This window comes from Zonotrichia leucophrys, chromosome 1 (assembly GCF_028769735.1).
Source record: "Zonotrichia leucophrys gambelii isolate GWCS_2022_RI chromosome 1, RI_Zleu_2.0, whole genome shotgun sequence".
Classification (NCBI taxonomy): Eukaryota; Metazoa; Chordata; class Aves; order Passeriformes; family Passerellidae; genus Zonotrichia; species Zonotrichia leucophrys.
In genome coordinates this window covers 71572905-71599429 of record NC_088169.1, presented here as the reverse complement: position 1 = coordinate 71599429, position 26525 = coordinate 71572905, and the positions used below count along the sequence as shown (strand labels likewise).

Below are 26525 nucleotides of genomic sequence, written 5' to 3'. Positions count from 1 at the left end.
TTAACAGACACAGCATTCGTCATGTAATATGCTGATAGGACTTTGAAAATTCTGCTTTGTAAAAAAGGGTTTTCTTTGTAATAATTTCAAACTTGATGTCCTTCATATTCAATTAAAGTCATGGATTTAATATATTCAATACATTTTACATTAAATATTTACATGTTTTACTCTATGCAAAAAGTTACTAGATTATTTTATTTTTTTCATAGGTGCTTTGCTATGTTTAAGAAATTATCATCTTGCCTCAGGATTACCTTATTTTTCTTTTGTGTTTGATAATGAAGGAATGATCAAAACATGGAGAAAGGAGGAGCTTTAGAACTCAACAAAAGAATAATAAAGAGGAAAGATTTAAAGGATTGAAGAGGAAAAAAGGTCAAAACATAGAAGAAACAGGGACTAAATTACTAAAGATCATAATAAAGGATATAAAGAAAAACAAATCAAGACTGTGAATAACAATATTGTACATCTAGTTCTAACATCTTCAGACTAAGAAAGAATTCTGATGAATCAAGTAATCAAAAAAAAGATACAAGAATCTTTTCCTGAAAAGCACATTTTCTAGACATTGAAGAACCACTTACTTTTACATAGCATTAATATATGGTGAACTAACAAGTGGCTTGATTTGTGAATTCTGTTTACATGAAAATATTTCTGAGATTTAGGCTTCAAATTTATCAATCAAATGGTAAACACAAGGGTGGAAAGGTAAGTGCAGACAAACTTTGAGAAGAATAGATACCAGAAAAAAAATTAATTGTGAAGACAGTTAAACATAGACATATCTTATCCATAGATAAAACCAACTCCTTCACCATGTATTTTGATCATGACTGAGAGTATTTCAGTAGGTCCACACTGACATAACCATAAACCATGAATTAAGAATCAGGGAATACATGATGAAATTATTTGATCTACAGCATTCATGAGGCTAGATGCTTAAACTGATTTAACCTGGCTAAAAACAAATGTACTGAAGTGATCACCTGCAATTGTGAGTTAAAAGATGATCCACAGTATTATAACCATGACACAGCTATTGCATATGCAAATACTATAAATATAAAACAGAATTAAGACTGTCTTAGGTGGAAGAATACTATTTGAATAAAAATCTTCATCCTTGAATATATTTTACTAAATTTTATCACAAATTTTCTTCCTTTGCCTTTTTGTTCATTTGTAATTTTCATTTGTGTCATTTCAATTCCAAGAAGTCTATCACATCTTAATGGGTTTTTTTTTTAGATTACTGTCTTATTTATGGGAACTCAACTTCCAGAGACATTACTTTAAACTTGGGGTTAGAGCTAGTCTGTTTGAGCCATTAAAAGTTCTGTAAGAAAATACAAAAGACACATTACCTCGGCTTTTGGCGGCTTCTTTCAAAGCAGCAAGGACCTCAGGCTTCAGGTCATCAGAGAGTAACCTTCCCTCCAGGCCAGGAAAGAGTGATCTAGCACACCATGAAAAAAGAGAAAAAGAATAAAGAAAAGGCCCCCCACCCTTAAGCAAAGCCTCATTTATTTGTGTTACTGTATAGACATCATCAGCTTGGTAACCATCATGGTAGAACAGAGTAGCATGCAAAGCAATCGTGCATATGCAGACTAGGGCTTTCAATGGGTATTTTCTGACAAATAAAAAATTTATACATTTAGATGCAGAGACTAGTAAGAAAGTACTTTTTCCAACTACTTTTCAAAGCAAGTCTAAGGAAGTTTTCTTTGATAGAAAAACTGGGATTAAAAAACTACTTTCACCTATTTGTACTCTAACCAAAACAGCACCGACCATTCTATGTCTCTTAGAATTCTGCTTGAAAAGTTTACATAAACTACAACATATAATTCTAGAATGTCACACAGACCTGTGGATTTGAAAAGATCTGCAGATTTCAGAAGATCTGCAGTCAATACTTAACATTATTGTGCCAAGAGTCAGTCCCATCTTCCCCATCTCTTACTTTGGCACTTAAAACTCAATCAGCTTTCAGGGCTTTGGTCTTTGTGAAATCAAAAATAAATATCCAGTTTAATTCTGAGTGCAGGTATGTTCATTGGACATAAACCAACACAGAATCTTGTTCTTCCACAGGTAGCAGAAAGAAAATTTCAAAGAGCTCATTTTACCTTCTTAGCAGGCTCCAAATTTGAGTAAGAACCAGTCTCCTGAACTGAAAGGGTTTTGAAACATCTAACATACATAATTTATCATACTTAAAATATTAGAATTAAAGATACTTGATGTAGGCAAGAATAGAGGCAAAGAAAGCATTACTATTTGAAATTTCTGTTTCATCACCACTAGCAAGGAGCTTTATGCCTGTTATAATATGCTTTTGTATCAGTTTCACAAGGCTAATCAAACCAGGTCCATTTACAACGGAGCATGAACTGAATAAGAAATACTGGTATCCTTAAGTTTCAAAAAAATTATCTTATGACTAGTCTGAAGCAGGGCTCTAATTTGTTATTCTCATCATGGAAATGTTTTCTGTATTAATATACTGGCTGAGCTTCTGGAAGGATTAACAAAATGAAAGAACAACAAAAGATAAATAATCTCACAGTAGATGCTAAAAAACTTTTTTTTTAAGAAAAAGACACTAGAATCATAGGCCCCAAGTAGCTTTAATCCCTTGATAAATAACCTGAATCATTTAGAACAAGAAAAGATTATGGGTCTTTGTATATGGGTTTAAATTTATGGGGCTCCTGGAGTGGGTCCAGCATAGGGCTACAAAGATGATCAAGGCATTGGAGTCTCTCTCTTATGAGGAAAGGCTGAGTGAGCTGGGCCTCATGAGCCTCAAGAGGAGACAGCTGAGAGAGGACCTCACCCATGTCTGTATGTATCTGAAGGGAGAGTGTCATGAGGGTGGAGCCAGGCTCTTTTTTGCGGTGCAAGGATTCAGGCAATAGGAGAAGAGGCAATGGGCAGAAACTGATGCACAGGAAGTTCCAACTGAGTATGAGGAAGAACTTTGCACTGTGCAGCAACCTAGGACTGGAATGAGTACTGATTGCCCAGAAAGGCTGTGGAGCCTTCCTCACTGGAGATACTCAGGAACCATCTGGACATAACCCTGTGCCATGTGCTCCGGGATGGCCCTGCTTGAGCTGGGAGTTTGGACCAGATGACCCCCTGAGGTCCCTTCCAGCCTGACTCATTCTGTGATTCTGTTTAGAATATAGCAAAAATAGAACAGCAGCAGGCTTGAAAATATGCAAATTGTTTTCAAGAAAGATGACAAGAAAAGTTACTTGTATCCAACTGCTTTTCTTTAAGATTGGCCGTCTATATGTATAGTCAAAACACAATTTACATAAGGACTTCACTTGAAGCACTTTTTACCTTAATAATACCTATATGGCCACACTCCAACCCACCTCCTCTTCCCTTTTAAACAGTCCATAGAGCAGTAAAAGCAACAAAACATATGCCAAATGTCACATTCTCTCAAGCTGAGGGTCTGGACATAAATGGAATTCTGAGGCAAAAGAGAAGGAGGGCTCATTGTAATCATTCATAGGGGTAGCACTTTGTTAGAGGAAACATCTGGTGTGTCTGAGTGACTTCAAGGCTTATGTCTTTAGACATTGTGTGCAGAATGGTCCAGATTTAATAAGTATTTAATACATGCATAATCCAGTACAGACATTAAAAGCAGTAGTCATGCTTTCTCCCCAGTGACCCCAAGCTCATTCATTCCAGCTAGCCTGCCCTTTGCTATCCCCTCCCCAGTGTCACTGCAAGCTCTGTTGGCTGATGAAATGAGAAATAAACTGGAATGCAGCTGGGAAATAAGCAAGGAAAAAAAAATAATTGGAGAGGGACTGGAGAGAGCAAAGGGAGAGCAGATGCAAAAGACAGCTCATCATAGTATCTGCTTATTTCCTGAAACCAGTTTTTAGTACTTCCTCACTGAAATTAAGTGTTGTGATAAAAAATAAAAGCCAGATATAAACTCAAGGCTTAAGTTTAATAAAAGCCCTTAGCATTATCTAATTTAATGAACTTCCTGGTATGCATGTTGCTAATCTCCTCATATTTGTAATTCTAAAAAGAAAATGAACTGGAATTGTACCCTGAGGTAGTCTCTTAAAGCGTAGATCACACAATTCTTTTATAAAGGGTTAATGGCAAAAGGGTGTCAAACTTTTCAAATGAGGGATATGCACACAGATATATACATATATACAGAAAACTGAGTTTTATCTCTGCCTTATTTCATCGCAATACAGGCTGCAGCATATCTTGTTTGTAAGCAAAGGAGTCTGAAGCTCTGTTTTAACATAAAAAATTTTAAAAAATAAAAAACCTGGCAAAAATCCTCCCCACAGTATTATAAATATTAAGCATACCTGGGATATTCTTCTGAGGTTATGTAAACTATATCCTGATCTGACACGGATGAGGAAAAAGGAATAAAATTCCCATTCTGTAAAGGCAAAAGCTCCAATCCAATCAGTTCACTGTAGACTCCGTCAGAAAGCACAAATTCCAAAAGATGAAGCTTTTCTTCAGCAGGTCCACTGTGCCCAGATTTCCTTAGCACTTGCCGCACTACAGCAGGAGTCACTTTTTTCACAGCTTTAGCAGCAGAAAGAGTAAGATGCACTGCACTAGCAATATTTGCTGGTACCTTAGCAATCTGCTTCCCTGAATTCTGGAGGTAGTTGAGAACAGACTGCGTGTACTCCAAACTCTCATCCATTTCAGAAAAGTGCACCTGTTCCACCTTTATCCATTGATTACTCACTGAGTAAATAACTGTATGCTGGAGCAGGTCTTTAAAGAGAGGTAATACTATTGGTTTCCAAGGTACCCTGATTTTATTCTCATCAGGCCATAACCTATAAATTCTTTCAGGTGACAATGGAAAATCTGAATTCTTCTCAGTCTCCATTCGTTTGATAGCTTCCAAAATAAGGGTGGTATATGCCTTAGGCACTATATTTACCACAAGAAGGTCATTCCACAAAGCTGCTGGATCTCTCCACTGATCCAACTCTCGCCATTTGATACTCCTCCTGTTGTCTGTGAGACCAAAGAAACCACTAACATGAACTGGAAGTCCAGTTTTGCTTTCTTCACCGGGAGGCAAAGGCAGAAAACAAAATGCTCTTCCTGAAAAGTCTGCTACAGCTCCATTTTCCTCCTCGTTAGTTGCTAAAGACATGGCTATTCCAATAGTAGGAACAAATTTCAAGTCATCAGCTAAAGAATCCAGTTCTGTGCACATTCCTCGACCACCCACACAATTACACACTAACCAAGATGTTTTCTGTGCATCCTTAACACTCTCATCTTCTACAACTATATTTACATGGTATGTCACACATGTTATGCTATTGCTTGGAACTCCCTTACAATACTGATTTATTGCAGTTCCCAGGATTTTGATAGAATTGGGTCTTTCATGTTTCAAGGCCTTGTTCTCACTGGCAGTTACTCTAAAAACCAGCCTCTCTGTTCCATCAGCTTCCCGCACGTGCAATGAAACATCCTGAACACTCTTCAGGAAAAGCAATACTGTGTCTGCATCTGCTCTGAAGGATTCAAACAGCTCCAAGACCTTCTGTTTGTCATAAACATTGCTGCTCAGTTGGGAAGGCTGCAGACGAAGTGGGAAACGAAAAAATGTACCAGGAAAGTTTCCATTCTTAAAGGTTTCCTTAGTGCTGCCAAATACACCAATGAAAGGTGCAAACTGGTCCGTAAGTTCATTTATTTCCTTGCTATCTTCTTTCAGATTCCAACACTGGCCTGACTCATGAGGTCCAAAGAGGGTTTGATGGGGATCAAGCATTCCAATCTGGTCACCACTGAAGATGCTAGGGACATCTGTAGCCATAAAAACCAACAATTACTAATAAACCTAAAACAACATACTTTAAAAATACAGTGTTGAGGGACAAATTTTTAAAAGGTAAGACTAAAATATTCTAAAACTGTGATGAATTGAGTACAATCCGCAGGGAAATGGCTAAGTCACCATCCCTGGAGGTACTGACAAGACATGAAGATGTGACCCTTAGGGACATGGCTTAGTGGACTTGGTACCATTAGGCTTATGGTTGGATTCAATGCTTTTAAAGGTCTTTTACAACCTACATGATTCTGTGATTCTGATAACATAATTCAGTGCTTACTAACAGGGAAGAAACAAGCATGCATCTATTCTGCAGCTGAATATATAAATACTCATTCAACCATTTGAATTCTAACCGACAGTGAACAACAGGAAGTTGCTTTCAACTTCCTTCAACTACATACTTTTATGTTTCCACTATTTTCAAGAAAAAAACCCAACTAATTAATTTACTACATGTTTGTTCTACTAGATTCATACTTTGCATATCTTGAAGGCTGGCACACAGTAATTCTATACATTTAAAAGCAGAAATTCACAGAATTATCAAACAACAGAATGTATTAATTTTATTCACGCTCAGCTAGGTAAAATATTTTTGGAAAATATAATGTGTCTTCAAATTCACTTCACAAGGTAAAAATTTTTACTTTTTTTTTCCCTGCATTGTTATTAGTGTGGAGACTGTAAGCATTATTTATGCTTCTTCTGTACAACAATAAAACATCCTGGGAGAATAACAGATTTCAAGACTGAATATTAAGAGTTTGCAAAACAGTATGTACTATCTCTTTCAAGTGTAAATGTGCATATACCTCTATTACGTATCTTTTCAAGCAATAAATAAAAATCACTACTATCCACAGAACTTGCAGAATTCTTTTGGTCTAGTGAGTAGAACTTTCACACTTCTACTTGGATACCTATCCTGTTTTATGAGCCTCTATAAAATGAACAGCAGTGTATAATTGAAACACCAATGTAAAGAAATGTTCATTTCAATGTAAAGGACTAAGTACATTATTATGTTAATAGAAATATCTTCAAAAACCTTCAAAATCAAACAGACACGTTATAGGATTAGAGAAAAACAGGAATGTTTCATAAGAAAATCTAGCCATGAAGTAATTTTAAAACACATTATAGAGAAAATATTAAATATTTATGAATATCTAAAGTAATTTCACTATTTAAAACTTCAACATTTTCTTTTTAAAATAACTACTAAGATTACCTGTTATATGATAAACTGAATTAAAGCCAATTCCAAATCTTCCAACTTTCAGGGGATCATCCTTCTTTCTGCTTCTTGCTATTTCCTGTATACCATGCCAGTCCTCAGGGGTGAAAATTGCATCATTATATGCATAAAACGCTGGCCCTATAATAAACAGGCAAGAGTTAAAAAGATGACAGAAGAAGAAAACTATTTAATGTTTAAAATTTCTAGGAAAGGAACTCACAGACCTGAGAAAGCATTTCTTTGAAGTATATGCATGTGCAAACTTAAGGGGAAAGCTATAACTCTAAGCTGACATCAAATTATGCCCAGTAATGAAAAAAAAACGCAAAATGCAAAAGCAATGAGATTAATTTACCTCTGTAAATGGTACTTAGATTTATATTCTGATGTGTTATTTAATTCTTACATCCTCATTTTAAAAGAATGATTATGAAAAACTGGACAAAAAGCAGAAAACAACAAAACTTCTGAAAGAAGTGTCATGTGGCACAAGGCTTAAACTCAATCTATTCAGAATATCAAAAAGATGTTTGAAAAATGTACTAGTCACAGTCTGAAGATAGCTCTACTGGAAGGGAATATAAGGCAAGATAAAACAATAACCTGTGTCTAGAAAGTAAGACAAATTCATGTTAGAAGATATACTAAGGCTGATTAACAACTGAAAAAAAAAACAGAAGGAAGAAGCAGTGGATCATCCATCAGTGAAACTTCAAATCACAACTGAATGCCTTTCGGGATGACTATGCAAACTAATTTTAAATGTAATATTAATAATAATTAATTAATACATAATTGTCCTTTATCTCACAAAGCCATACTAAATGATGTAAAAAACTAAAGTTTCAAGAAGCTGGATTTGCAATATACAGACAACATGGAGCAAAGCTGGGTGTACAGTCAAGGGAAAAATGGGATGGGGAAGAAAACTGAACTTCCTGGAGAGTGCTGAAATGTAAAGGGCACAGGTAATTTTTACTTTAAAAACTGGTGTGCTGGCTTGTGCTTCATGGTAGCTGGGGGCTGTGTTTTGGATTTGTGCTGGACACAGTGACAATAACACAGGGCTGTTTTAGTTATCACTGAGCAGGGCTTATGCACAGCCAAGGCCTTTTCTGCTTCTCATGTGGCCCAAACAGTGAGTGGGCTGGGGCTGCTAAGGATCTCAGAGGGGGCATAGCCAGGACAGCTAACCCCAAACAACATGCATACTGAAAAATAATGGCCAAATTTAATAAAACTTACTTACCCTGATATTGTGCCATGTCCTTTGACCATAACGTTTCTGTTCCATACTGAGTTTCATCATATAGAAACCTAACCTCTGTGGCACCAGCATCTTCTGCATTCTGTATCAGCTCCTGAGGCAGAAAAAATTAAACAAAACAAAGTATAATGCAGTAATACATATTCTAGCAATGGCTTTTGAACTTACACAGTAGAAAATAACAAGTAAATTTCTCAAGTATAACTGTTTTCGTACGATTCAACCAAAATGGTTTTATCCAGTTTACACCTGAGAATAGGTTTTCTTATAAACAAATATTCAGACAAAGAATATAAAAATGATTTGAATATGGAGATCAAATATCATAAGAAAGCAGTCATACAAAGTTGAGAAAGAAGCTACCAAACTATTACTACTATATTATCCTAAGAATCAGAGCTCTAAAAGTCTCAAAACAAGGCAAATGTGAGAGGAAGAAAAAAGAATTTTGTATTTATCAAAGTGTGTTAGGTAAGTCCTCACAAACAGGTGTCCAACAACAGTGAGGCACAAACGGGTAATGCACAGCACTCTTCTTTACATCAACTGAATTAGGCTGAAGTTTACATTTCACAGTATGAACCAACCATTCCTGGGCCGTGGTGCTCATGCTTCTAACACCCCTGCAGAAAAAGGGCTACAAAACAGTCTGACCAGTGGCTCCCTAAGTCATGAACCAACAGAGCAGCAGCCCTGCTGAATGAAACCCACAGACTGGAAAGAGGCTTATATTAAGACTGAGTATTTGCTAAACAGTAGTATCAGTGGTGAGAGCTACAGAAAACTCAAATGTCAGTAAAGCAGTTCTGTAAACATGACCATTAATAAAATATGCCTATCCAGTCCTGTTTTCATCAACAGTAGACACGTAAGCGTGATTATAAATACCTAGGGGATTACAGCCTCACACAATGGTCTATTTACACTGAATCATCACAGTGTATCAGGGCTCCAGACACATAAACACGTGTGTATGCTTATGTGGGTGTGCGCAAGCTTGGCATAAGCAAGTATTTCAGCTTGTAGATACATCACATGCAGTGCATTCACATACTTTAATTTCATTCAGTTATACATAAAAGACTTCATAACAAGATGAGTTTCTACTTAAAAAATGCATCAACTAGCAATCAGTATTTCAGATTAGGTTGCATTGAAGTATACTGTTGAGACTAAAATAAGCTCACTGTTACCTAATATCTGGTTCCAAAATTATAACCCTTTTATTTTGCAGTTTTTGACAATATGTTCAGTCTATAATGCATATTATATTGTCACTTCTACTTAATTTTGAAGTATTATGAGATAGCAAGAAGTACACCTACAGTTAAGCATAAATAACAGATGTTTAAAGAATCTTTACAAGATATTTATATGCAGTTCTTCTTCTAAAAGAACAATCATGACAGTCTTTCATGAAGACATAGTAAGATAGCCCAAAGTTTCCAGAAATATTAAATACTAAGTAGGGCAATCACCATGAAGTCAGACTTGCATTCATACTGTGGCACAAGAAGGTAACTACTACATTCAGCAGTAACACCATTGTATCTGAAGATTCAAAACACTGAAAGAAATTTTAAGGTATCAGCAAAAGTCCTGGTAGCAATCTCTCTCTAACAATCTGTTAACCCTAAATTGTAAACTACAAAAACAGCATCATTTCTACTTTTAGATTTACCTATCTGATTTCTAAGGACATTTCCTTATTTCTTCATATTGGAATAAAAATTTGGGTTTAAAATATTGAGGAAATCTGAACCCTTCTTAATTCAAATGCATTTTACAGATGCAACTAGTACTGAAAAATAATAAAAACGTAAGCATCTCTCCTACATACAGACACTGCTGAGAACATACCCAGGAGGCAATTTGCCAAAACAGTTGAAGATATGCTTATCTTGGGCATTCCCACTAAGCATAATCAGCTTCTAGTTCCATGGTTGCAAACAAGACAACAGACATAAGGAACTGTCATCATCTGTCAACATTTGTATTCAGGTGTTTTGGACGTAGGCATGTAGAAATAGATAAGATATATCTGCATCAAACCCCATTCATTAGAACCTAGTATTCCCATACACAAATAAAATTAAGTTACTACCACCCATGTGATGAAGTATGCTCTATTAGAAGTTTAACATCCAACTAATCACCTCAGATGCTCTTAAAAAAAAAAAAAGCAAACTGCCATCCTCAAAGAAAAAAAAAACGACTGAAAACCACACAAAGCACACAACTCATTTTGCCTTGTCCACAGAAATGGACACTTATATCTTCTGTAGTACAGTGAATCTAAGATAAAACAACCACAAGATTTGCTGGGAAGCGTTAAACTTCAGCATTATGTCATGCACATTAAATAACTGTTAAAAATACTATTTATTGTCTACCTTAAGAATCTGTCCTCCCTCTGGATATCTTCTTAATATATCCTTTAGAAAATCAACAAGTGGTGGAGTTGTTTGTCCAAAACGACCTAAAAGCAAACAAGTAAATAAAAAGATTATTATTATAATTATGCTGTGTATTATGCTGCCGTATATTATTATAATTATGCTGTGTATTATGCACTTAATTTCAGATTAAAAAAAAATACTAAATAATTACTGGAAACAATAATTTCTTAAAATTAACTCAAGGCCTATTATTGTAAAATCTCGTATTTCCAGAATCATCCGTGAAAATCCTACATTCCAAATCTTTAAATTGAAAAAGGTGAAATAGCAGTTTTGATGTTGACGTCAATGAGCTGTTTCATATCTAGATGAAATAAACTTGGGGGCTAAGTCTTTGCAACAATTATGCCCCAATTCCAATTACTTGATGCTCAAAAGTAGCAATTTCTCAAGGACTACTGCTTTTTAAGAAGCAGGACAATATTCCAGGGCAGCAGTGCCTGTAACTCTTTTACAGCCAGTCATGATCCCTACTGACAGCTACACACACAGGCACAGAAGGTTTTGGCTCTAGAGTACACTTCCTGTTCTGACATACTCTGGCCATGGACCTGGTGCCAGCCTTGGTGTTGCCAGGGCCTAGTGCTGGAGGGAAAAGAGTCCCAGCATCATGAACATCTGCTCCAAGAGAAAAAGTCTATCACAAAATGAAAGTTTCAATACTCTTCATTTCAAACTCCAGTCTGAGACTAAAGGGCAGCTCCCTAAACCAAACCTCTAAAACATACAAAGACCCTAATGATGCCCCATTTAAAGCTTTTTTTTTTAATTGTTAAGAAGTAATTACTCTCTCCCTCTCTTCTGCATATACCTGTTTATGAAGCACACAGATTCAAACACGCATATTATGTGTATTCTAGAATAAAAAACTAGGATAAAAAAGCAAAGCAGAAAAAAGGGGACAAATAAGAGTTTTATTTGCTGAGAAAGCATCAAGAAAAAAATCAAGTATTTTGTCTTTAAAATTTTCTTAGGTTACTTTATTTAAGGTAACTTAATAGCATCAATGAAAAAATAAGCAAGACATTGTAACTGACAACTGAATATGTGAAGTATTTCATAATTCTATTATATTTGCAGTATAGAGAAGTACATGAAAGTCAGTATGCCATATGCATACCTCCAAAATAAGGCAAACTGATCAACCGACATTACCTAAAATGAAGAAACTGATCTTCTCTAAGTTGGACAGACAGGTGGAAGTGTTTAAAGACACATTTCATTCACCATGGGAACCACCACAAAAACAGACAAATAACATTTAAGTGATAGGAATGAAGACAGACTTTGTTCTCTTTAAGAGCAGAGCTCTGTGTATGTTACAACAATTACTCTGGCTACAGGTTATTATTTACTACATCCTATGAAAGGCTAAACTGATTTTTCTTCAGTATTAAGAGTTTTTCTTCAGTATTAAGATACAAAACTGGTACCACAAATTTAAAGGAGAAACTCATTCTACTATAAGAGCAGTCAAGCACTTAGGAGCCCAGAAATCTGTGCAGTCTCCCTCCTCTTTCCAAGCTCAATCAGATCAACCCTCAAGTGACCCAGACTGACTTCAGAGCTGCCCACACTCTGAGCAGCAGGCTAGAGTAAAAACATTCTCATGTCCCTTCCAACATGAATTATTTTGTGATCATATGAAGAAATCATGCATTATTTGATAGCAGCAATGAATGAACACAAAGGGGACATGGATAATCCTCAGAGTACTTCAGCAATCCATGTGCTTGGTCCTACTGACCATGCACTTCCAAGTCAGAAATTCAGGGCATTTCTTGATTCACCTGCTGTAAGGAAAAATCTGTGAACTGGAAGACTCCAGAATGAACACATAAGGCTAATACTGAAGAATTCAGATGTTTTAAATTTACTTACCTCAGAACTGTGGGCCAGAAAAAGTTAAGCGCTTTATCTAGACATAGATTACTTACAGTGACATCTCTAAGAAAATCTCCAATCCTGGGCACAAAAATACAGCAACAGTGTCTCTTTCCCATGGAAAATTTCTTAGGGTCACTACACTTTATTCTCTATATAGTTCCATGGTAGAAAATAAGACTCTTTTCATTTAATCTACCACAGCCTACACACAGCAAAATATTAGAGCAAACAGTCAAGAAAGACAGAAAGAAAAATGTTTGATATCAGAACCATGAGGTCATAGAAATGAGGTCCATTTTCATAGGTGTTTTCTAATCACCTCAGGTTCCAGAGAATGTGAACATGAACTTCTGGCTAATATACAAACTTCTCTCTGTCACTAAAAATCCATAATCCAGTACATACATGCCTTGAACAGGCTAAGAAATACAATATTTTATGAGACCAAATAAAATATCTACATGAAAATAAGCGTTTTCTTCTTCATCATGCCATCTGATTAGCATATATTTCATTGCCTTACAGGAAAGTTATTGTGAGAAGAATATTAATGTTAGCAGCCAAATAAAATAATTATGACAGATTTTAAGAGCATTTCTGAAGATATTCAGTTATCAAGATACTATATGAAAAGACAGACCTTCCACTTTTTTAATAAAAATGTAAATAACAGACAGAATCAAAAGAAAACCAAGTTATCAAAGAAAAAACTCTAAAAACAAAAGAAGAAATCCAGAAATCTTTACCAGTGTTATAATTTTTTACATGGTGGTTACTGAAAAGATATCCTTTCAGTATCAGAATTGTTTTCAAGTATCCAGCTTATTTTATATGAGACAAGGCAGCTACAACACTACTGAAAGGCAAGTCTTATTAATTCCAAAGGATAGCAACAACCTAAATTCTACACATTGTATCACAGGAAAAAAAATTAAGGACCAAGGCACTTAAAAAGAGAAGCTTAATTTTTCTAGAGCAGAATGAAAAGAACAAGTGACAAACCTAGGACTTATATGAAAAATAATCGCTTCCCATTTAAGGAAGATAAAAATTTCAACTCCATATTACATCAGAAAATGCTTTGAATTTCCAGTTTATAAACGGAGACAAATACTTTCCATACCTCCTCCTTTCAACCCTTTTGACTGAAGCTCCAGAAAAACTTGATTTTGAGACTTCTGGAGATCCACAATCTTGATACCATCAGACAACTGAAGGAAAAAATAAGACAGATCTTTGTCAGAAGTTTCAGTTTTATAATAACTGGACAAAACAAATCAGGTGGAAAAATGCCTATAGAAGCATACTAAGAGCAAGCCATGGCCTCTTGTTTCTACAATTGAAAAAGTTTTGTATTCAGGGAAGTTCTGGAAGCATAAAACTAAAACAGTTATTGTTTTAAGGTGCATGCCCACAAAAAAAATTAACATATACAGGAAGTACATAGTCTGTATACTCCACAAATACATCTGGGTATGCAATTTCCTAGGGAGCTTAAACTAAGTAACAGTAGCTCAAAGCAGCTGGCAGGACACTGTGTAGAGACAAAAGTCTGTCAGAGAAACACCTTTGAAGAATTTGACAACCCCCATTACCTCTACATGCAAACCCATCACAGCATGATCAAGGTTGAAGGGACCACTGAAAGTCACCTAATCCTGCCTCCAGTGCCTCACCAGGAACATCATAGAGAAACTGAGGCAAACTAAGCAACACATTCCTTAGCAGCCATTGGGAAAACTATTATGTATTCATAGTACATAAAGGTTTTGTTGCAATTCTAGTTTCATGTGATGTATGTCTCATTCATATACCAAGTGCTGCTAGAAGATTCATATATCACCCATGTTATCCTGCACACAACAATGCATGCAGATTTAGAAGGCCACTGTACAAATTAGAAACCAAATTAAAATAATATTATGTTAAATTATATTTTTATATTAGTCTCAGTTTGTAGTAGATTTTGGGACTACTTCCTCACTTTGATGGGTGAAAAATCACTAGAAAGCAGTTGGTGTTTACACAGACATAGATGCTTACAATCTAACTACACTTAATAAAAGACAGCCCTAGTCCAGAGTACATAATCATTATTTAACATCATTAGTAAGAAAAAAACGTTCTTTTTTACTTTTATCAGTTTTAAATAGTGATTAAAACAACAGCAGGTTTATCGTAAAACCGCAAAAATATTGTACTTGAGTTGAACTTTCTCAAGACGTAAAATTGGGTTATAAGTATTCTGAAACCACTAAGATATAAAGCAATCCACAGAGTGCTGAAAGCCATCAGCAAGCATTAAAGGGATAGAGTAACCAAATATTCTAAGGTAGGATTTTTGTATCAAGACCCCACTAGAAACTTAGACATTGAATAGATCCAAATGAATAGTTTAATACAGTAAGGAACTATGAGAGAAAAAGATGCTGGAGTTTACTCAACTCAATTGGACAATCAATTGGACATAACAGTTTTAATAGAAAAAATTATTCACAGATTAATATTCTACTATTCAAAAAAAATTAAAATCATTTGATCCCAATAAACAGGAGTTCAAAAGTTTATAAAGGATTTTCAAATTTGCTACAGTACAGAATAAATATTCTCAAATATATTCTAGTGTATTATATTTTTAAAACCCCAAACAAACAGAACAGCAATTACAGTCTGCTTACTGGCTGTTCCCTGCAAAAGATAAGTTTTCTGTGGCAGTCAGATCTTTGCTTCCAGGCAAATTTTAGAAAGTGATACAGAGTTTGTCCTCCAAAAAGGGAAGGCCTGATGAGAACAAAATCAAGGACACACAAAAAAAAAAAAAACTACACAGGCAGTTTGCTTCAAACCTGAGCCCTCAAAGCCAGCTTGTGCTGCCCAGGTTCTTAAAAGCCTCCCATGCAATACAACCGACACGTGTATCTTTCCTTGTCTCACTGAATGGTTTGGGTTGGAATGGGACATTTGAAGACCATTGAGTTCAACTCCCCCTCCTACCATCGTCATGAACAGGAACTAGATCAGGTCTCTCAAAGCTCCATCCTACCTGATTATCAACATTTCCAGTCATGGGGAATCCACAACTTCTCTCAGCAACTTGTTTTGGTATTTTATCATCCTCATCCTAAAAAATTTCTTCCTTGTACCCAGTCTAAACTTAGCTTTTTTTTGGTTTAAAGCCATTGTCCCTTGTCCTATCACTTCAGGCCTTGGCAGAAAGTAACCTTCCATCTTTCTTATAAGCCCCCATTATATTTAGAAAGGCCACAATAAGGTTTTCCTAGAGTCCTCACTTCTCTACCCCTTTGCAAATCCCCTTGTCCCATTTAACACTAATTTCCAGCCTACTCTTGCTCCCCTTCTTGTCTCTACTCATCCCATCCCACCAGGTCTCCAGGTTCACAGTTCCCAAGAGCACAGCTAGAAGCACAGGAAGCAGTACTGAAAGACTGACACCAAGCTGATGCCTGCAACAGAACAAGGTCATTCATTCATTCATTCGACTCTCTCCTGTGCCCAGACCTCAGTTTTCAGCTTGTCACTTTCATCTCACGGTGATGTCAACTCTGCTCTTGAAAGTGACGAGAAAGGCAGGAGGGCAGAACAAACAGATCAGCACTCTCCCGTGAATTTCTGCTCTCCCCAACAACCCCGCAAAGAAATTAGGGTAAAACACACGGAGAACTTCAGAGAAAGAAAGAAAAAAAAATACACAAGAACTCGGATGATAAAAGCTGGCACTATCAAGAGCGGTATGAGGGTCATCCAAACGACCTCCGTGCTTCCCACAGGAGGACCCCCTAAGGACAGGCACACACCGCGCTGCCCACGCACGGCACAGGAGCATCCGGGTGCGCACTTCCCTCGCCCCCGCGGAGCTTCCGCGGCCCCGCCCGGCCCTCACCTCTCTGCCGCGGTGCCACAGGCGCTGCTGGGCGAGGGGCAGCCCGGCCTCCGCCTCGATCCGCCTCTTCACGTCCCGCACGGCCGCGGACGGCGGCAGCTCGAAGGTCCTGCAGCCCAGGCAGTCATGGAGGACGGTCACCCGGGCCAGCCTGCGGCGACACGACAGACACCAGATGAGAAAAGACTTGCCGCGCCGCCGCCGCCGCCCGCTTCCCCCTGGGGCACCGCGGAGGCCCGAGACGGGCGCCGGAGCCCGCAGGGAGCAGCGATGGGAGGGCAGGCGCTTGTCCCGCTCTCCGAGGGAAAGCGGCGCGGCCGATCCTGCAGCCTCCCCGCCCCGCCCGGCCCGGCCCGGCCCGGCCCGGCCCGCACTCACATCCCGCCGCCGATGCCGGCGCACACAAAGGACCGCTATCCGCCCCGCCGGCGGCGCTCCCGCACGGGGAAGGGGTGGGGCCGCGCCGCCCGGAGGCCCGCGCCGCGGAGGAGGCGGAGGCGGAGGCGGGAGCGGGGCAAGTGCCGCCCTCAGAGCGCCCGCCGAGGCTGCGGAGGTGCGGCGGGGCCCGGGCGGCGCCTCAGCCTCGGCTCACGGAGGCGTTTCCCCGGTCCCCGCGTCCCGCTGTCCCCAGGGCCCTCGGGACGGAGGGCCCGGTCGCCCGGGGCGAGGCAGAGGCTGCAGGTTCGCATGTACAGCGTGAGCCGTGCCTGAGGGTGAGATCTAGAGATGGTACCGCAGGCGCAGCCCTCCCTCGGCAGGGAGGCACGCTGGTGTTTCACGTAATTCACAGCATTCAGGCAACACCGCATGGAGCACACATAGTTACTGCCGATAAACTTCATTCTTTCTCAAGGAGGCAAAACACAGAAGGAAACATACCTTTTCTGCTCTCTGTCGGAGAGCCTGCCAAAGGTCAGACATCCTGCCCTATCTCAAAAGGGTGTATGGTAACTCTTCATACCATTCAAGACTTTAGGAAAGTGCTCTCACTCCTGAAAGGTTGAGCTTTAGCCTGCCTGTGATCCCGATGAATTGAGGGGGAACTTGGAGAACCTTATGGAGGGGGCCTGCAGAAAGGCCACTGTTCATCGTGTACAAAGTTCTGCACCTGGGACCATGGGCTGTGCATCAGTGAGGGGCTGGACAGCAGCCCTGCTCCAAATCAGCTGGGGGGATACCAGGCTTTCCATATAAAGGGAAGTCTACTCAGTGCCGATGAAGGCATACTGCCGATGAAGGGGCCCAAAGCACATGACCTACAAGGAATACATGAGGGAAGTTGGACTGCTTTGTCTGAGGATGAGGAGACTATAGGGTGCAGCATGGTAACATCTTACCCTGAAGGGCAGTTTCAAAGGCCATGGAGCTGAGCTCTTCTTAGTAGCGCAAGACTAACAAGGGGCAATGGCAACAAACTAGCTCGGGAGGTTCGTGCGAAACAACAGGAAAAATCCTGTCACTAGGAAAGGAGCTGTCTAGAGGTACATGATTGACCTGAACCAATACTGATCCTCCTGCTTTGAGCAAAAATACGGACCACAGACCTCCAGCCCACAGTTCCACTTCATTCCAACAGGTCCTCAATTACAATTTATAACTAAACTAAAAACATTTAAGACCTTACTCAGTGACAGGTAGCTAAAACTGATGCTTGACAGACAAAGGCAACAGAGTTTCTGTGGAAGGGGAAAAGGACACAATGAACCTTTGCAGAAAGTGTATCAAGCTAAAAAAAAAAAAAAATAAGCCCACTAAAATTTATAGAAGGCTAAATAACCCATAAAAATCAGGTTGATCAGGATCCAACCTGGTATCCAAGTAGGAAGGTACCAGATTACCAGTGCTACAATCAGATTACCAGTGCTACAACAACTGATTTTATTCATCAGCAATATTTGTATAGTGAATTCTACAGGATTATGAGAAACTGTTGGAAATAATGTGGATCTGATCATGCTTTCACCCGAAATAATACAAAAACTATTTAAAAAAAAAAAAAAAGTTGAAACCCAAAGCAGTTCCATCCATATTAGCTACTAAAATATCCTCCAGACCTTGGTGAACCACCAAGTCGCATTGGCAAAATCTAATTCTTCTTTTCTAGGGATCACAGGAGTGATTTAGCATCTTATAAAGCGTGCACAAGTGTTTGAATGGGACCCTGGAGAGGAACAAAGCTATCTCAATTAACAGCCATGTCTCCTTGTGAAACTTCTCAAGTGGTGGGACACAGGCAGGACCATGGACCATCCTGCTATCAGTGCCAGGCTGAAGTTCCCCACCCTATGCCACATCACATGACAATACTCACAAATTAGGTCCTGTGATGATTTAACATCAATATTAGAGGAAAAACACTTTTAATACCACAGACTCTTAGTAACTCTATGTAACCCCTTAGTAGAAGGAAAGAATTGGGAACAACTGGTAATACAGAAATGGAACCTTTCAAGGTTCTGGACAAAGGAGTTGGTCTCATGAGCTATTGGAATTTAGCCATTCCTGTTCTCAAAAATCTGACCCCCTTACTTTTACTTCATGTCTAAATAAAAATATCCTAGAAAATGATGAGACAGAAATCACAGTGACTGACTAAAAAAAAAAAAGAGTACATGTTCCTACTTGCAGATTTTTGCAACAACAACAAAAATAAATTTTAAAATCTCATCCATTTGAAAAGAGAACTTGGAAGCTGGGTAATCCTAGAAAATTTCAAGGTATCATGTACAAATTTGTTATGCAGAACTATTAAAAATTATTTTACATGACAATGTTAAAAAAAATATGACTTTAACAACATGGAATTTTTTGACTACCCATGGTAATTAAAAAAAATCCCATATATATATATATATATATATATATATAAGACTTTGGTCTGATTTGAGAGTTTTAAAATATTATATAGAGAATTTCCTATGCTAACAATTTTAAAACCACTTTTCCAAGCAGAACAGCACTAGATTTATAAACACATATGGAAAATTCTTCTGTGGCTATAAATAAATTCTATTTGGTTCAGAATGAAGTCATATAAGCCATACAAGAAGGGGCATGCAATAAAAAATAATTTAAAAAAAAATTTAACAGTCTCTGCAACATTAAATTATTTTTATAACATGAAAGCTATTTTCACAGTAACATTTCCTTGAAGGTAGGAAATTCTGCATTGCAGAACCACCTTATATTTCCAATTATTTAAAATAAGACTGCAGGAGCAGAAAAAAGATGGATGCCAAGTCCCTTCCATCCTGTCACTGTGATTAGAAAGATGGAATGGAGTCTACAAAGGGATGTATGGTGTGATAAGAAACAGACATGACTAGGTCACTCCTGCCAGAGGAAAACCACTGCAGCACAGCAGCTTCCAGCAGAGCAAGTAACATTCTGCAGTGCTGGCAGGCAAGGAGCAGTGACTCAACAACTTCATCTGGGTTTGAGACAGTGCACACCAAACTTACAGCAAAGCTTTCTGTGACACAGCTAGCACTGACCTTCATTCTTAAATCAATGCTTTAAGTGTTACCAACAGATGTTTTAAACATTGCACTGTATGTATTTCCCAGCAGTCAGAGATTACGGATTGCATTGGTCCATAGTCACTGCCAGGAGCTTGCTATGCCCTTGCTTTACTAATGCCTTTTCAAGAAGTTTGAAAATAAGCCTAGCATTTGTTGATGACACATGTGCTAGTCATTGGCAAGCCACCCTTTACTGTACAGTTTCTGTTTCATTTGAATAGCTCCACTAAGAGAAAACATCTGATCTTTCTCTAGCTAGAGTTCTATCTAGTACAAATGGCCAAACCCCCCCCAACCTATGGCATGTGAAGTGTTTGATTCAAACAAATGTCTCATTTTTCCTCAGATCTGTTACACAAATTGGATATTTTGATGAAATTATTTCTTTTAGATTGGTGCAGTGAGTTTACAGAAATACTCCTACTTTGCACCCCTCATGTGAAACCGTTATTAGCAGTTTCTAAGCAAAATGTCTACATGATCATAGCTTAGTCAAACACTGAAGAACTGAAGTATTATTCCTTCTACAAGCTGACATGTTTATAAAAGTCTAATATCAACACAACAGGATACTTTTGAATAGTACTAGAAATGAGCAAAACCTTTAAGGGCACACAGACCAAGAACAGATACTTATTTTCATCTAATGATTTTGATCTCTCTGGGATTTGCTTTACTGTACAAGTGAGTTCCTTGATGGCACTAAGCAAATTCTAATGGAAAATAGTTTAAAAACCCATATATAAAAGTTGCTTCAGTTTTTTCTTTGCAAATAAGGAGCAAAGCAAGAAGGCAAAAATAAATTACAAGATGAAAAAATCTTAAATGCTGAAGTAAAATTTCCTCTTTGATCCACCTTTAAGAAAATACTACTTTAAGCTAAGTCCTTGAGGAGACAACTCAACTATAGAGCAGTAACCATTACTCCACAAATTTGATTTGCTGAGAATCGCAGAGTTTTCAATTCCAGATGGTACAAATAACAAAATACCAGTACAAAATGTTTGACATTTCAAATTACGCAAAAGATTATACCAAATTATAAAAATAGACTCCTCAATTACTCTTCAGGGATTGCAATAGGAGGGAATACAGTATTGCAAGAGCTTCTATTGGCATACAATTTTTAATAAGCAATATGTTAAATTACTGGTGGTATTTTCTTTTGGCCTTTGGTGCCAATAAAAGGGCCAGATTTAGAACATCCACTTTAACCTTGAAACATCAAAAGAGCAGAGCCTAAATTTGCAAATTGATTTCAGGACCTAATGTAGGCTCCTAAACACCTTCATTAATGCAGGCCTAGGGCTTTTTCCTCCGTTTAGGACACAGATTCATCAGGTTATCAAAGCTGGGGTTTTTCCATACTATCTTAAAACATTTTTCCTATTTTAATTTCAGAGTTAATGAAGCTACTATCTTTCCACTAAGGAAAATCAACTCATTAACTAAAATGGTCTAGATTACACATGCATTAAACATTTTAAGTAGTATTTATTGATCTCTATTTTTGCTGAATATTACATCTAATAATGCTTCAAAATTTCATACCATTTTCTAGGCATCAGTGAACAGAGTCCTTTGTATTTAGAGAAAACTAGAACACAAAATAGAAGGAAATATAAGACAAGTAGTTTTAATAATTGTGAAAAACCACAACTTTGAGCACTTCTACAAATGTCTCTTCATCAGATAGTGGATGATATCCAGCAATATCCTTCCAGATAATCCTAGCTCTTTTCCACCTCTGTATCAGTTCTGTCTCACTCATAACACAATTCCATAGAGAAATACAAGCTACAATTTATGCTTCAGAAAACAGGACAGGTGGCACAGGAGAAGAAACATGAGTCACATGTAAAGCCAGTAAGAGGAAGGGAGGAAAAGGGGAAGAAAGCACACAGGTCATCCTCTTCTGGGTAAACACAGAGAAGAGAAAAAGTCCTCAGAGATGCCCAGATGTATAAGATTTGCATTAGAAGGGTCTAGTTAACTAACCTACAAAAAAAAAGAGAGATTCAAAGCCCCAGATTTTCTATCCCACAGTCACCTGGCAATGGAAATACTTAACTTCCGTGAGTTTTCACAGAATTACTCAGGGAGCCAATGGAACAGACCCTGAAAGAGAAGTCAGCTGTTGCTAACAACCTGTCTAAAACAACGCAAAGCCCACCTTCTTAATACACAGGAAAAAGCAGAGGCTGTACATTAAAGAACTGCAATCAAGGGGGATTCTGCAGATTGCAAGGCTGGGGGTGGAAGCTGTCTTCTTCCTGCAGGCCCACTGACAGCAAATAAGAACATTTCTAATTACAACTTTATGTTTTGCAACTTACAACAAGTAAACACTTATCTCATTAACTTTGTTTAGACACTGTTGACACAAAGAACTTGCTTTGCATTTTAGCTGTTGGCAAGAATATACATTCATCCCAGTGAAACAATCTGTTGAATTCTGAGTTAGGCAAGCACAGGAAGGAAACTTTCCCTTGTTTACAAAAAGTGCTATAGTGAATGGAGTCTGTAAATTGAAAGTTGGACTATGAACCCTTTAAACACAGGAGTTCTTTCAAGCAGTTCTCATTAATTTCATGGAGACAATTCATAAGTAAACACAGCAGAACCTAGCACCTGTAGAATATTTTGTCATTTAAGAAAATAATTTCACCTTTAAAAATAGCAATTTTATACAAGCACTAGCCAAGTTTCAGACTTCTTTAAATTACTGACCATGGATATTTGACCAAGAACATGCCAGCCTGACAGTACATTTTTTCACCAGATTTTTTTGCTTGGTTGGTGTTTTTTTACCTGTTTTTATCCTTGATCTCCATTGTCTCTTTTTCTTTGATATCTTCTTGATAGGAACATGAAGCAGATATTGGATTTATAAACTAGAAAGTTATTTTTTAATCCTTTTTGCTTATCAGCTCTTCAGTGGACACCAGAAAGCCCAAGCATATGAAAGTCAATTCAGTATGCACTCCATCCCTTTTCTGCCCAAGATGTCTCTGTGCATCACCATTTGCTACTTCTCCAGTTTTCTTTTAAAGCCACCTTCTTATTTGTTCACAGAAGTTCGTTCTCTTATAATCAAGAACAGATCTCAGAAAGCAAGGAGGTCTTGTTCAGTTTCTTTAATATAGCCTGAATTCAGACTATATTCTCATGCAATCGATTTCTATTTATCTTCTAGAAAAGGCATGGAATTCTGGAAGCTGATGTTTCTGCTGTCTTCTTCTTTTTCTGGAAGCAGACACAGTTGGAAGGGTATTAGTGAAGCCCAAAGCGTGACATGTCTTCTTCGTCACACCTGCTAGAAGATACTTCTTAACATCAGCTCAGGAGTTCTGGAAGAAGGAGCATAAGGGAAAAGGGGAGGGTCATTCATGCAGAAAGAGTTGAGCTGAAGGGTATGAAAAAGCCATTTCCTTTGAGGGCATAGTTGCAGTTACCAGTATGGAGTGAGTCATGATACTAATTATAAACTGCCTTGTGCATTGCTTGTAGGCACACGAAGGGAGAGCTGACACAGAGCAGTGAGGTTTCCTGCTTCTCCTCCAGTTTAATACCACACAGTCAGCTCGGTGACAAACATGCAGAGCTGCAAGCATGCTGACTGAATGGGTGCCATGGCTTAATGCCAGTTGGCAACTAAGCACCCAGCAGCTGCTCACTCTCTCCCCACGGGATGGGGAGCAGAACCAGGAAAAAAGGTAAAATCTGTGGTTTGAGATAAGAACAGCTTCATAATTGAAAATACTATCATTAATATTAATAAGAGTGAAGTAATGCAATGCAAAGAAATAAAACAAAAAGAGAGCCAGAAATAATATCCAAGAAAGAAAAGTGATGCACAAAACAATTGCTTAGTGCCCACTGATCAATGCCCAGCCCATCCCTGAGCAGACATCCATCCCTCGTGGCCAGTACATCCCAGTTTATATAGTCAGCCTGACATTCTAAGGTCTGGAACATCCCTTCAGCCCCTTTGGGCTTAGCTGTCCCAGCTCTGTTCCCTCCCAGTATCTTGTGCAGGTCCTTGCTGTCAAAGCACAGAAAACTGAAAAACCTTGATTTAGAGTAAGCAGCAACAAGCAACATCAGCAAGTTATCAACATTATTCTCATACTAAATTCAAACCACAGTGCTGTACCAGCTACTAGGAAGAAAATTAACTCTATCCAAGCCAAAACCAGTACAACTGGCAACTGTTCTAACATGTATATTCCTCTACACTAGATATTACATTCTGGATGTAAAACTATGCCATCAAGGAAAGTAACAGGCTGGGCAGAACTTCCATGGAGAAAGATTTTGCCCTTCTATTCAAATGGCTTGCAGCTGGGGGAAGAGGTTAACTAGCTTGCACTGACTTTCCACTGGGAGGATTCAAATTCTTCCCAGCTAATCCCCAGTCTCAATCTATATAAGTCAACTTCTACCCTATGCTACCTTTGGGAACTATTTCCACTGAATTTCTGTAGCACCAGAACAGTATACAAGTGAGGCAAGGTGTGCTCTGTCAAGCTGCAGAAAACAACATACTTCACTATTAAGTTATTACCCAAGGAAGATGAGTTTTAGAGAGCTGGGAGTCCTGAAAATGGTGTTCAATTATTGTTCTGCATCTGTGCAAATGTAAATCCTTCTCTGAGCCTCTGACAGTGTTGGCAAGTCTTTTCATCATGTGCAGTTGCCTATGTCCCCCTTCAAACAGCAATGCACAGACATTCCTTCCTGACCCAGAAAGAAAAACAACTGTGGCTAAATTGCAAAATATTAATTAGATGTAAGCATGATACTGAAATAGAAATGGTGTGAAAGAAAGGGAAGTAGAATCTGTGGCTTAAGTACTGGGGGTTTTTAAATACTTAAGGATTTTACCTACTCAGTAAAAAAAATGTTGAAAAGTATGACTCCTGAATGCATATTTACTGTGGTAAGCATTATGAAGAATTTAAGTTAACATGTTTTTAAGTGGCCTCAATATAAATTTTTCTTTCTGTCGATGCTGAGATGTTTATCTACCTTAAAAATGAAAGAAAAGTCCACCCTTAAGTTATACTTAAATAATAAAGACAGAAGCAAAGAGCCTTGCAAATCCAGCTCCATTTTCCCAGATGTGAATGATTTCAAAGAGAGCAAAACCATTGCAGCCCAGCTGCATAATGGGTTGCAGTTGGAGGGGAGCACTAAGGGAAGCTTTTTGGCTGCAGTGGAAAGCCAGGCTCAAGAGACCCAGGCACTGTGTGTGCACCTATGGCTGGGAGATAAGGGTAGCTTATACCAGTTCCTCTAAAATCTCATCAGAAAAAAATCACACATGAAAAGTATTTCAAGTTATTTGAGCAGCTTCAATTGCCTTGAGGAACGATAAAGGAAAAATACGTTATAATAGAAAGCTAATTATGACTTTAGGAGACAGCCTCTCCATAATTAGTGAGTGACACACTTTCTCAGACTCCATTCTATTTCTGGACTTGGTCTCTCAAAGGTTGTCCTTTATTATGCCGCTCCCTTAATATGTTACTTTTCTTGGTACTGACACATGCTAGGAAAACAAAAATATCTTCTAGGATTTTTGACAATGACAACTTGTTCAGAAAATTGAGAGGTCCAAATTACCTAAAAACAGCCTAAAATTATTGATACAATAAATACTTAGCAGAAAAGCATGTTCTAGCACAGTGTGAGCTGACATCTCTACACCAGCAAATAATTCCAATAGTCCTCGAAGGTGCTTGGTCTTGCCAGCATAGATGTGACCAAAAGTTTGGTACCAGATCACATTACAATCCTAGAAAGATTTCAACACAGTCATGTCTGTGTTGTCTCCCATGGAAAGAAAGAGAGCCAACTTGGCTGCCAGACACCAGATACAGATTTATCCTGGCACACTAAACCTACTGACCTTACACTTCCCCACTGCCTGAGCTGGTCATACAGGTTACCTTATACTTTTATATGATACTGAGCTTCAGCATCTGAGAACATTCTCTGATTGAATTTATTGCTATAGCTAGCCATAAATCTCTCCTGGAGGAGAAAAAGTCAGTTACAATCAATGCCTATGCCAATTTTCTGCTGTGAAATTTATTACCTTTTAGGTTTAAACACCCTTGCTGGAGGATTTTATGCTTGTCTTTAATTGAATTTTGGGGGAGGAGATTTAGCAGTCAAAGTGCAAAAACAATCTTCAACTTTGTGGATGGCTGTTATTAGTTGTAGGTAGGAACCACAGGTAGAGCTACACAAATACCGAATTTTGCCTCCAAATCAGGTAGGTGCATGGTGCATATGTGTGTGTGTGTGTGTGTGTATATATATATATATATATATATATATATATATATA

The 26525-nt window shown here is 38.2% G+C and overlaps 1 protein-coding gene across 2 annotated transcripts in view; it reads right to left on the bottom strand.

Annotated features, from left to right (window-relative positions):
- Positions 1 to 26525, bottom strand: part of SACS (sacsin molecular chaperone) — a 57648-nt gene that overhangs the window by 18313 nt on the left and 12810 nt on the right. Inside the window, exons 2-9 of one of the 2 annotated variants that reach the window (XM_064717307.1) lie at positions 22980 to 23518; positions 16648 to 16798; positions 13870 to 13957; positions 10794 to 10879; positions 8383 to 8494; positions 7125 to 7271; positions 4380 to 5862; positions 1377 to 1468 (exon numbers count right to left, since the gene is read on the bottom strand). In XM_064717307.1, the coding sequence (XP_064573377.1) occupies positions 1377 to 1468; positions 4380 to 5862; positions 7125 to 7271; positions 8383 to 8494; positions 10794 to 10879; positions 13870 to 13957; positions 16648 to 16798; positions 22980 to 23002 (2182 nt within the window). In that variant the 5' untranslated portion in view covers positions 23003 to 23518. The remainder of the gene's footprint in view (positions 1 to 1376; positions 1469 to 4379; positions 5863 to 7124; positions 7272 to 8382; positions 8495 to 10793; positions 10880 to 13869; positions 13958 to 16647; positions 16799 to 22979; positions 23519 to 26525) is intronic. The other variant, XM_064717304.1, reaches the window with a different exon arrangement.